The following is a 13,476-nucleotide window of genomic DNA, read 5'->3' as shown; positions in this document are numbered from 1 at the left end:
CTGCTAATCGCTATCATCGCGTGTAATATGTAAACGAGAAGATAAAAGATAATCTTAAAGGTCGAGATCCGAAGGGAGCCGAAAGATCGAATAAGATTTAGGTGGAACAAGATGAAGGAGAAGATGAATAACGCAACGATGGCCTTGGACTCGACCGTCAGGAGTCAGGATTCGAACGATTCGAACGAATCGAAGGACTCTAGCAATGTAGGCTCGAAGCCAGAAAGTTGTATGGAGTCGAAGCACTCCAAAGAGATATTGATATCGGAGAAACATCAGAAACAACAAGAGAAACAACATCAGAGGCAAGAACAACGCGACGAGAACGGATCGAGATTAGGTAAAGCGGAGACTAGGGACGATTCCAATGTTTTAATGTTCACGTCCTGCGGACAATTATTGCTCGGTAAGTTTTCTCGAAGAATCGCCGTCCGACTAATTAAAGATATGCGTCGGAGTTTTATCGGCGTATCTTCTTAGGATCTTTACGATCTAAGTTAATTCAATGACGCACTGATTACCGTCTTGATGATAGAAAAGAAAATATCCATATTTTTATAACACGCACGAAGTTTTTCCATACGATGCTGCCGATCTTAAATAGAGTAGAAAAAAAGAAAGAAAAAAAAATTCATTAGAAAGAACCGACGTATGCGCATATAGAAAATGGCATATAAAAGTGAAAACATTTCACTTAGAAAGTTATAATCGTAAGATCCATTAGAATCCGTAAGATCCGCAAACCGTGAAAAATTGAAAAGTGCCACGAGTCCGTCGGTGATTTGTCAAAATGAATATCTTTAGTTTGTCGGTGACGAGAGAGGCAGTCTCGTTGTCATTTCTTCGTTCGTAAAGGAAGAAAGGAAAAAAGAAGCGCTTTGAAAGAAAGAAAGAAAGAAAGAAAGAATTCGTTCGACGCCGTACATTCCATCAGGTATCGTCCTAGTCGTCTTCGGTGTCTTGGTATTGGTCCACGGCGCCTCCTTAGGAGGATCAGGTGCAGGATTATGGGCAGGTACAGGCGCTTTGGTAGCTGGTGCGCTCGGTGTGGTAGCAGCTTTGGCGAGTTCATCCGGAAGGACGAATTCTGGATTTTCGACGGCTCATTTGGCCTCCAGCTTGGTGGCCCTGGCGCTATCCAACATGGCCGCCATCACGGCCCTGACAGCGGTCGTCAGGGACTCCCAAAGGACTCCGGAGGTGACCCTCTTGACGCTTCCCGTAAGGATCGTTATTTCTTTTAAAAATTTAGCCTTTTAATATCTCTTTTCGTCGAGTCAATCGAGTTGTATCGATTATAACGTTGGAGGCGAGCCCTTATCGATGACCTCCTTTTCCCCTCTTCCATCTTTCGTCCCGATTGCCGAGTAACTCGCGAGTTGGTTACTTCGAACCGTCGGCTTATACTCGCAAAGGAGACGATCGTCGGAGAAAGTTATCAATGCCAAGGCTGAAATGCGGTCATGAAGCACCATTATGGAATTTCAGAGATAGTCTCGCTAGTCTGACCACAAAATGGCTGCTCGAAACAAAATGGCAGAGAGAGAGAGAGATTATGAACGGAACTTCACCCTAGTTATTTCAATACTTTTAGTAATATCTATTAATTTGTGTGTATTTATAAGAAGGGATCTTTCTTTTTTTTTCCACCAGGGCGAAGAGAACAACGTGCTGGAAATAGAAGGTGGTTGGGCCGGTCTATTAGCCAGCATCGGTCTGCTGATCGGCAGCGTCGCAGAACTCCTTATCTCGGGCTACACATGTCTGACCTTAACGCCGAAACTCTGTAGCTGTCTGAGATCGAATCAAGCGGACGATATCGGTTGCGTAGATGGTCGATTGAAGACTCGTAATATGGTCCAACAGTGGGTTGTCGCACAAAATCACGTGCCCAAGAATCAACCGATCTACGTCGTTCAGCCGATGATGCCGGTTCATCATCCCTTGATTCGCGTAAGTTTCTCCTCATCGAGAGTTACAAGTATACGATAGTCGGTCGAGTTACTTTGGAAAGGGTCTAGGTCATTGACACGAGTAAAACTAGAAAGTTCGGCGGACGTCGATTGACGCGCGAGGGAAATTCTTGCCGCAAGAGCCTCCGGCTATTTCGGCACCTACATTTTGTTCTTCGTCTTCTCCGGCGATTCTTTTCGCTTGGTCCAATACGCACACTTTTTCTAACGAATAATCCTGAATTATTTCAACGTTATCGCGTTTGAGCCTTCATTCATTTCCTTTTTATATTTTTCTCATCATAGTCACCCTATGGGGGGATACCCGGCGCAGGACCAGGAAAGTATCCAGGAGGATTTATCTCTGCAACGGCTATCCCTATACCACCAGCGCCTTACCGACCAATCTCCGTAATATCGCACGTGCCTTATGCTCAACGACCGCCATCGCAAATGGTTAGTTTTACTAAAGTTGCTTTAAATTCATGCATATCGAGAAGCGAGGAGTGTTTATATAAAGACGCATCTTTTTTCCCATAGATTCGGCTAAAGCACAACAAGCGTCAGGGTCAACCGGGACAGGAGGACAACGTCGATAGAAAACGACCGTCAGAAGGGAAAAGTGAATTCAAGAGAATATCCTCGATCAGCGAGGATCAAGTTGACTTGGCTCAGACCTACACTGGTTTGGACAAAAAAATTTCCGAGGAATTTATCTCCATCGCAATGGATCCAGATAGAAAGTCCAAAGCTTCGAGTCATCATGGTAGCGAGGTCGGCGTCGCGAAGAATACGTGAAACGTTATACCAATTCGGCACTACTCGTTTCAATTTTCTACTCCTTTCTTCGCGCGTCCTTTAAAAAGACAAATTACCAGCGATAAGGATTTCAGTGGATGCTTTTTAACATCCGTCCCTCGTTAAGTCTGTCTAGAATCAACCAAATAATCTTATCCTTTCGAAATATAGTCATCGAGCATACAGTAGGTGATTGCAGACTGCAATCTTTTAGACTCTTTTGTTTTTTTTTCTTTTTGTTTTTTTTTTAATTCGATCGCAGTCGTTCGTAGCTTTCGGCTCCCGGTTGTTAATATCAAACGATCTCGATAGATATTAAATTGATCGATTTTCGAACAACTTGTATTTCTACGATGAAGAAACGAACGATGCGCTCCAATTCGATTCTGTCGGTTGCTCGACTCGACAAAACTTTATATTAGTTTTCTAGTTATTTGTACAGATATTCCTTCTTCTTAAGATGGGTTTGTAGTTTCCTGCGGACTCTCTCGTGTATATATATATACATTCATAGCAATAGTAATAATAACAATAATAATAACAATAATAATAATATTAATGATAATAATAATCGAATAAAATATATTGATAAAATATATTATTACGCGCGCATACGCAGGAAGCATGCGCGGACTTTTATATTTATACGTCAACATATGTCAACATGTAGAAAGTTGTTAGTAAATGTAATAAAGCATATAAAAAGTTTTTAAGAGGGACCTTGCAAAGGTTGATATACAATTAGAAATGTTCGCATTGAAGAAACGCACAATTGCTTTCGGAATTAGCGCATCTCCAATAATCGATGTAAAGATTGTCGATGATGGACAAGTTTCGTTTGTAAATTTTACGCTGCTCGTTCAATTCTTTGTCGAGATTTTCTCTCTCCGTTTGCAAGATCCGCGGCACGTGTAATTCATGTGCCCTTCTTTCCTCCGCCAAACACCGAAATTTCTCCAAATAAATTCTAAGTTTGGCGTTTTCTTCCTGTAAACGCGACAACTCTTTCTCCAGCCATTGCCCTCGTATGAAAACTTGGTGAAGAAGTTTTTCCCTTGCACCGGGCTGTTCCTCCGTCTGGCGACCCTTCTAAATAACGTAAAACGTAAACGTCAAACGACAATTAAAACGGTGATTAATCGATTTACTCTGATAATTAACATCGAAAGTTTCTTCCTGTCTTTGCCATCGGACAACCAATTAAAGTCAGGCGAGATCTCATAAAGACGTTTCTTGATTTTCGTTATTCTACGAGCCATCGTTTGCGACAACGTTTGAAATTTTTCTTTGATGTCATTTTGCGCGTGAATCATCACGTCGGCTTCGTCCTGTATCTATGGGTGTTAATTAATATTAAATTAGCCTGTAAGAGTATAAAGTAAATAATAATTTACCCGTTGGTCAATGGTATCTTCCACCATCTCACGAAAATACTGCAAGTTCTTTTCAAAAATTTCTCGAAGAACCGCTCCTCCTCCACCGTCCTTCACGCGGTGGATAATGTTGAAAACAAATTCCGTTGTGTTCCTTATATTGCCGCAACGAACTCGCTGGATAACTTCCCGTATGCCGATAACATCGGTCTGTACGATCAAAGATGTTACCCCTTTGGTGGTGATATATAAGGACATATATTAGTCCGTTTACCATAGGTTCGAGTTGTTCCGCGAGACTTTCCCTCGTAGATGGCACTTTCTGCGGTCGGTCGCGGTGGGGGCCAAGAGCAAGGGCGAGGGGAAGAATAGACGATAGAACATTCAAATTTGTTGTACGTAAATTGTTAGACAAAGGGACAGCAGATTAAGAAAAAAAGGAAAAAAAAAAATAAAAAAAGAACGATGTTAATTCGAAGCGTACCAAAGTCGAGGAAGCAACGGACCGACTTTTTTTGGAACAACATGGAAATTTGTCCCTTAGTCGTCTTTCCCCGAATTCCATCGTTTTGAGTAAGTAACGGTCGTTTCTTTACGATCTTCTTCGAGGACAACGTTTTAATCCGCGATCGTTCAACAATAACGCACCACTCATTTCGTTATTTCTTGGCAAACGGCAAAAAGCACGAAGAAACTAAGAAGTTATATTGAATTAGATTGGAACGGATGGATCCATGATCATGTGTGCGGACTTCTCTACCTAACCTTCTTCGACCTTTTTATTTTTGCTTCGATATCGAGAACGATTTCTCGAAACGCTCGATATATGACTCTCATTACGGCTTAATTTTACGCATCTCGTGTCGTCGAAATCTTTCGAAAAGCAATATAATAGAACGTGCGCCGATTTAGGCGATGAATCAGCCGCATTCGTCGTTACGTCGCCGTCGAGACACGACGTTACGATAAAATATAATCCCATATAATAGCTGCTTGATATAATAGGATATAATGGGGCCATATAACGCGGTAGACGTAGGCGAGGCGTTATTTATGTATGGGAAACGTTTGGTCTACAGATATCGTGAAATCACGAGCCAAGTTGACCCTTTCGCAATAATCGACTCGCTTCCTTGATAACGCGATCGCTATTAACTATCTTTTCGCCGAGCGAGCTTTTACGACGACGAGAAAACCCGTTTTAAAACCCGGGAACCTTGGCTATCTCCTTTGCTATTACAATAACGAAAGATCGTGTAAGACGATCTCCTTTCGAATAATAATAATAATAATGATAATAGTAATAATAAATTATTGCGTCGTATTAACGTAAATTTATATAAAAGAAAGGATAACATTTGTCGAATTGATATGGTGCTAGCAAGTCCGTAGCCAATCGCGCTTCGGCAAGAGGGCCGGTGGTCGCGTGGCAAGCGCACCTGTCTCGTCGAGTATAAGATGTGTCTCTGAGAGACCGCCTGCCAGAGAAGGCTGTATGTGTTGTCAGCTGCATCGGTAACAGCAGCTGACAACGAGCAGGCACATGCATTCTTGTTGTTTGTTTGCATTTTCTTAATTCCTTGATCTTAACGCACTCTCCTTTCTTTCTTTCTCTCTTAGATTAGATCGACTTTCGGTCCGAAGAATCGAGCTGTTCTCGAGACACGTGTTAGAGATCGCTTATTAGAACAAAGATATGGATGTGCAATTTCTTTTTATTTCTTTTTACGTGTTATCCAAAAAGAGATCCGTTCTTAGGAGAGACCATTTAAAAACGATACCGTCCCAAACAGAAAACGATTTATAGGGAAATATAGGCAATTTATAGCGGACAAACGTCGATCGCAATTAAATTACCGTTTTACTTACGAGGAGACGAACTCCGCCTATGCAAGTTGGAACGTAGAAGTTGGGAGATAGAAAAAAAAAAACAAGAAAGAGAACAAGGGGGATACATGGGGCTAGAGAGGTATGACACGTGACCGAGCGCGTGTTACAGCTGCACGTTTGTGTAGTAGCGGTTTCGCCGTAACAGCCGTGGCCGCATCGGAGCGCAGCTTCAGTCCACGTTGAACCGTCGTTGGCGTACGTTGGCCACGCCTGATCGTATATCGCACTCTCGGAGTCCTCCCGTCCGATACCGATAACAAGTATCCGGTGCATTCGTAAAACGAAGAAGGACATATATCGATCGTCTTATCGATTGTCTCTTCTCAACGCTCTTGCGATGATCTTTTGAGATCCACGAAAATAAGGGCGATATCTAACGAAGAAATTAGCGGGATGATGCTCCCAACGAGGATATCGATGATCGCCTTACTCGCTCTCTTCGCATTGATCTTATCCATCGATGTAAGTTGAAAAGTAATTTACAAACTAATTTAATCCTTTCATATCTCGGATTTAATGTCGATGTCGATTAGTACCAAAAACTAAACGTATACTTTGCATACGAACGATTCAACGGACAGACACAGGATGCAAGTTGCGTAAGGCGGAAACGATGATTCTTGACAATTACAACGCGATCATTAATTTTCGCCTTAACCGACTCGCGCTATGAGACTCTTTACTCGAAGAGACATAGATCTATCATTTCGATCGGACTTTTTGCAAATTGTAAAAATCCTGACGATAGGCTGGGTCGAATGGAAGGACAAAAGAGCAAGAAAATAGAGAGAAAAAGATGGTAAGAAATTCAAGCGATCTCATAGGGATACTTCCTTTGGAGTGGCGAAAAGGAGAGATCGTTTGTTGGATAAGAGAATGGTTCACATGAAACGCGCATCCCCGTGACGACAATAGGGTCGGAGCCCGAAGCTGAGGAGAAAGAGAGAGAGAGAAAGAGAGAGAGAGAGAGACAGGGTTGTGTCTTGAGGTCGAGCGAGAAAGATCAGGGCTGGTCAAAAGTCTGTGCGATTTATACTAACGAAGCGTGTGACTCGTGGGAGCCGATGTGGTAGCTGCTATATCCTGCTTCTTCTCGTGCCTCTTTACATGTACTTTTCCATTCGTACACGAACGAGAGATAACTAGCCACGGTTTCGTTAAACTTTGACTTTCTGTCGACGACTTCGAGTTTCAGCCTTTTAACGATTCCTTTCGTTCGGTCTCCGTAAAACATAATAGCAATATCATCATTATTGTGATATATGATAAAAATGAAATATGCTCTTTTAATCGCAAAATTGTAATAATTGCAACGATTCTTATTTTAAATCCTTTAACGAATCTCAAATTCGTTTAATTCTTTTTGAAAAGGAATTCGTTGTTTCGTTTCTTTTTTTAAATACAGTATCGTCTAACGACATACTACAACTTTTCCAGGCTAAGCTTGCCCCAGTTTAACTATTCATGTTGGTACGGTTTGAAAAATTAATTAAAAGCGACTACATTGAGGTGTTTATTAAACGCCACGTCGTTTCATTCGACGATAGAAAATTCTAAAGACTTTTTTTTTCTCTCTCTCTCTTCTTTTTTTTTTTTTTTTTTTTTTTTTTTTTTTTTTTTTTTTTTTTTTTTTTTTTTTTTTTTTTTTTTTTTTTTAAGAAAATCAAGATAAATTCTTCTTTTGAACGAGTACCAGTGCTTTTCATTACTTTTGTCTTATAAAGTCGAAACAAGGGTGCGAGCATAGAAATTTAATTAACTAGTAACCTGCGTCACCGTCGGCATCATCATCATCATCATCATCATCATCATCATCATCATCATCATCATCATCATCATTATCATTATTATTATTATTATTATTATTATTATTATTATTATTATTTATCGTCGCATCTCTTACCTTTGTATACGTATGTAGAAAGATTAGGCAAGTCTATTCAACGCGATCGACCACAAATTTTCTTCCTTCTCTTAAAGAGTAGCGCACACCGGTTACTCTGCTCTTTGGAATTACTTTACCTCCCTAACACGCGGCTCTTACAAAATCAAAGCTGAAATGCAAATGTTCTCTCTCGTTGCAAACGCTTGAAAAGCTTTTTCCTCGGTCTGACCTATATATCGCGCTAGCCAAAGCTACGAAATTTCTTCTCTTTCTCTGTCTCCTTCTCTCGTTTTTCCTACTCTTTTCTCTCGCTCTTCAATCTCGACGAGTTATAAATCACAGTTCATCGACGTAAAGAGAAACGCATCTCTCGACGCTCGGACACGATCAGCCAGATATCTTTCAGCGTCAAAAGATACAAATTTTACCTTATCGTTTGGACAGGGACCATCGAATTTGTAACGCAACCCAAAGAGATCGGAATAGACTATAGGTGCTGCTACAGTGTACCTATACATTGCTACCAGGACTGTATCGCTAACGTTTATTCGATTCGCTTGGGAACTCGGTACTTTATCAGAATCTAATTAACGTAGAATGGAAACCCACAAGACGCCATTGCTTTCAGAGTTATTACAAATATATATATATATATATATATATATATATATATATATATATATATATATATATAAATATGTACGTATGTACGCATGTATGCATAGAAATAGAAGTAGTAAATTGAGAGCAATCGTAATTATATTCAAAATTATGTCTTCTCGGAGATAGACTTTGAAGATGGACCTATCGTCGTTGCACGTTTAGAAAAACATGCATGTACGTACACTATTATACGTAGTTAAAATCTCATCGGTTGTGGACAAAAGTTCATCGTGTGACAAAGTTCATCGTGTTGCAAACTTTGTTCGTCGCTCTTTGAAAAAAAACTCTGCAACTTCTGTCTTCGAAACTCGTCTGAACAATAATCGAGCGAGATGGATCAAGAAATTTATCTTTGCCTTTGTCTAAAAAGAACAAAGGACGGAGAAGAAGGAAAAAGAGGATCGCCTTTAGGTGGATCGATTTGCTGTGATTTATGATTTTTTATAGCCGACGAATTTCCCGCCCACTTCCTTTTTAAGCCAAGGGCTAAAACTTGGTATAGTAGGTATACGAGATATGTACTCGTCGCCTATGTATGTTGTGGCCGGGTTCGTTCGAGAAACAATGGGCTTGTGCGAGTTTCGTAGATAATTATCGAAGCAGCTGCTACGGTATTCGTTTAACCCTCGAGCAAACGGACCAGTTTGACTTTAACTTGGCGATAGTGCGTGCACATACTTCTATACCATTATAAGTTGTAGGAGCGAAACAGTGCGAAGCCGTGCAATAGATTTTGAGAATCGACAAAGATCGAGGCACTTTGTTTCGAAAAGAACCAGTGTTACAGAAACAGGCGTAAACATTTCCTCTTTTCTTACGCATTCATCTCGATGATCGGTCTTTTCACTTCCGCGTGACTCGCTTTCGTCGAGAGGGTTGCACCCTTCTCTCCCATCGCCCTGGAACGCATCTCTTCCGCCAGAGGATACGAGACAGGGCAGATCCTTTCTTGCACGCGTCGGTGCGTAAAGCAACGAGAGGGGAAAGGAACTTTTGACTTCTCGATGGCTCTGTCGTTTCTTCTTTTACGGCCACGTAAGGAAAAAAAAAAGAAAAGGGGGGAAAAAATAAATAAAACACGTGCAGGAAGGTACAGGACGACAGTCGCGACAATTACAGCTTCCGGTTTGTCCGCCGTGCCGGAAGTTTCTATTCATACTCGTCACTGTGAGCGCTGTTACTTCCGTTATCGTCGATACGGATTTGCAATCACGCTCGAGCCCTACCCTCTTTTTTTTCTTTCTTTTGCCTCTCTCTCTTTCTCTCTCGCGCGCGCGCGAGGACAGACTCCCGAGTGCTGGCGGGACGATGAACAATTGAACAATAACGATTTATTCGTCGACGTATCAAGAGAGATTTGTTAGTGAAGAAGAAAAAAAAAGACGTTAAATAAAGAGACATTGCAGTGTTCGTATTGACAAAATATAAAGATAAAAATCTATTGCTCGCTAATATTCGTTGTTTTTCCTTTGACTTTTAAATCAGGTCGAGAGAAACGCTATAAAATTAAGGCAGACTTTTATTTTTTATATCCGATCGCGTACCCTGAATAATAATTGAAAGCTCTTTTTCCTAGCTTCGATATTCGAATTGAAATATGTATGCGCGACCGACAGGAGCTTGTTGTGCATTATATTCTCTCTTTGTCGAAATAATAATTATTCGTTAAAATACACTGTCCTTTGATATCGTTCGATCCAGCCTATGACACATTTTCCGTTCTTTGATTCGCGATCGTACAAAAGCGGAGATTGGGTATCTTCGTTTCTAATTGTAATCGACAGGGTAAATTCTTACGCGCTGACTAATTACGAGTATCGTCTTATGAACTTGGCGTGGCCAATCTCTTTTCTCCTTCTACCTTCGTTCGGAAGGACGATGGTAAGACGATTCGCTTGACACGGTAGTGACCATCGGCGCGTGCCAGAAACCGGCTACTACCAACAGCTGCTACCTCCTGAGTGTGCGTGTATACATGCGTGTTTGCTGCGAGACCATAGGGTCTACGGTGAAATTACGTATTCAAGAATTATGAAAAAAAAGAAAAGAAGAAAAAAAAAACGCAAAGAAATTTTATGTAAACTTGACAAGCGATTATTAATATTCTTTTTCCATGGTGAAACCAATGTTTTTCATTTTGTTAACGAAAAAAGAGAAGAGAAATTAAGAAGGTTATACGGTAGCAGGTGTGTTTAAATACCGAGAAACAAGATGGATTCGACGTACCTAGTCATTTTTACGGAAAATGACTGCGTACGCGAGAGGGAGGGCGTTCTTGTGTTCTTCTCTTTAGTTATTTTTATTACATTTTCGTTGTATTTACGGAAACGAAGAGAAAGAAAGGCGCGCAAGGTGTTCGCCTCGAGTCAGGTGCTTTTTATTCCTGGACACCTGTTCTCCAACGGTCGAATTTGAATACTAAATTCAGTCGGAGAAGGCTATCGGGGGAGATCGTATCTAGCTTTAACGTCTACGATGAATTACGATTGATATCCTTCCGGAATATATATCTATGTATTTTTCTAATTCTTTTTTTTTGTTTTCTTCCATTTGTCAAAGTTTACCGATCGAAAGTATCGAAATTCTGTCGTCGACGATTCTCTATCTCTCTCTCAATCCCTTTCGGTGCGTCGTCATTTCGTAAAGCATGCTTTACGAGACGTCACACGATACAAGTCGAATCGAGAAAGATCCATTGACGTTGAAAATATCGATCAAGAAGCGTTGATATATGCTCGATAAAAACGATATCCGCGTATTAACCGTCTGTTGTCTGCTTCGATTCCAGGTGACCAATGGAAGACCTCGCATAAGGCATCACAAAGGGGGTACCCATTGTAGCAGATGTGGTCCAGGTTGGGGCGTAACGAGTCGATGCGTTCGTGGCCGTGACACCGAGTGCGCAAAATGTCTACCTGGCACTTATAGTCCACATCACAGCACACAGCCGTGTTGGATTTGTTCGAGATGTGGTCCAGGACTTTATGAAGCTCATTCCTGTACATCGAAAACCGACACGGTCTGCGATTCCTGCCATCGAGCTGCTCCCGATAATCCAGATTATCTTAGGAAATGCAAAACTCGTGGAAATTTCTTTTTAGCGCCCGAAGATGCCGAGGACACTGCCGAGGAAAGTGTCTTGATAAATCAATCCGATCGGGTATTTCATTTCGAGGACAGACAACAAGAGATTCTCGAGAAGGACGTTGAAACTGCTGGTTTCCTCGATGAGCCCAGCGACGAAAATGATTTTGATTATGAGTCGTCGAAAACTATGCAAAGGCTTTGAATCGTTTAACGAAAAGATAAAAGTAGGAAAACAAAACGATCGACGAAACGATCGACGATTCGTTCTCCTATACTAGTCAATTGGGGTTGGCATGCGTGCCTGCGTGCGTGAAGTTGCGCGCGTGCGTCGTCTATATGTGACGCGCGCGATTATGCCGAACGCTCTTCCGAGCCGGTATTTTACTAACGAGATTAACTCAAAAAAACGCATCAATTTTTTTGCACAAGGGCCATTAACGGGGCACGCTTTGTATATAGCTCTTTTATTTTATTCATTCTATTTAAGTACGTACAACACTTGCGGTCAATCGTATAAGAAAATTATACTACCACATTGGAATGCGTATGCACCATACTTTCATCTTGTCTCGCGTCATTTATTTATTTTTTTGTCTTGTCTTATTTCTTTAATTAGCATCGGTATCTTAACCTCGCGTAGAAAGAACTGCTGCGTGTATGCACATAACTATATATATAGACACGCGTCACACCGAACGTCCATCTTGTATATAGTTACATATATTTCTGACTTTAATGTTACAATGATAGGCGCGTGTGCCTATGTTCTCATACGCGAGGTTTCTTTCTAATTATCTTTCCATCCAAAGCTTTCGATTTTAAGAGGACGAAAGGAGCGGAAAACGAGCCCGCTTTTTTCGTGTTTGGATTTTTAATTTGCGTCGCACAGCAATTAAACGTCCCGTAAATTAAACGTCCCTATATAAATTATCCAAAGAGCATCGCTTTGTGTCGCTTACGATCAAATGTAAATTAAAGGCGCGTTGTCGTGGTCGTACCATTTTTTATTTTCTTTTTCCTTTTTGAACAAATTAAAGACGATTATTCCAACGAGCGCTAAAGTATTCTTCGATATCGTAATTACGAAGTGATCACGATATCGTCGATTGGGTCTATGTATATATACATACTACTACAGATATATATATATATATATATATATATATATATATATATATCGTTAACACACGAGTGTCATAGAAGAAGGAAAGATAGACACGATCGAAGCGAGACGCTTCTTATTGCTCGTTCATGGGCATAGCAATTTCCCTTATCGCAAATATTAAGTATCATTGGTATGAGAAAAAAGAGCAAATGCAGTAGATTGTAGTTTCTATTCCTATTTCATCGTACATTTGTTTTTCTTTTTTTCATCTTTCAATCGTACATATGTATACGATATATTATTGCAAAAGTTAACGTGCGCAGCGTCGCTCAAACATATTCTCGAGCGTTTCTTTCTTATTCATTTGCTCGATGATAAGAAGGGGAAGTAGCATACTTTCTTCCAAGAGATCGCACGAACGTCCTCATTGACAGAAAACGCACGGTGTTACGGTCGCTAAGGTACTTCACATCGAATATGCCTATTATCTTCTAATACGTATTATCATCGTCTTTTTATTTTCTTTGCTTAAAACATATTTCAATTTTAATCATTTATACCTACATAACTTATATATTATAAATAGAGACCATTTTCGATCCGTGATGTATATATATATATATATGTGTGTGTGTATATATATATATGTATATATATATATATATATATATATACATAATTGTTAAGTAAACGTTTTTCGTGACGCACTAGGTACAATACAGG

The 13,476-nt window shown here is 40.5% G+C and overlaps 2 protein-coding genes across 2 annotated transcripts; both read left to right on the top strand.

The window, feature by feature from the left end:
* Nucleotides 1-412: 412 nt before the first annotated feature.
* LOC124954414 lies at nt 413-3,458 on the top strand. The gene is made up of 4 exons (XM_047507350.1): nt 413-1,221; nt 1,654-1,953; nt 2,259-2,408; nt 2,493-3,458. Exons 1-4 carry the CDS (start codon nt 1,144-1,146, stop codon nt 2,748-2,750), a joined length of 786 nt encoding a protein of 261 aa, XP_047363306.1. The 5' UTR covers nt 413-1,143; the 3' UTR covers nt 2,751-3,458.
* A 2,734-nt stretch (nt 3,459-6,192) lies between these two features.
* LOC124954419 (tumor necrosis factor receptor superfamily member 4-like) lies at nt 6,193-12,815 on the top strand. Its single transcript, XM_047507358.1, has 2 exons — nt 6,193-6,475; nt 11,350-12,815. Exons 1-2 carry the CDS (start codon nt 6,407-6,409, stop codon nt 11,848-11,850), a joined length of 570 nt encoding a protein of 189 aa, XP_047363314.1. The 5' UTR covers nt 6,193-6,406; the 3' UTR covers nt 11,851-12,815.
* Nucleotides 12,816-13,476: the final 661 nt, after the last annotated feature.

Source organism: Vespa velutina, chromosome 15 (assembly GCF_912470025.1).
Source record: "Vespa velutina chromosome 15, iVesVel2.1, whole genome shotgun sequence".
In the NCBI taxonomy this organism is placed as follows: domain Eukaryota; kingdom Metazoa; phylum Arthropoda; class Insecta; order Hymenoptera; family Vespidae; genus Vespa; species Vespa velutina.
Note: the sequence above shows the minus strand (reverse complement) of the source record. Positions and strands in the feature narration are given on the sequence as shown.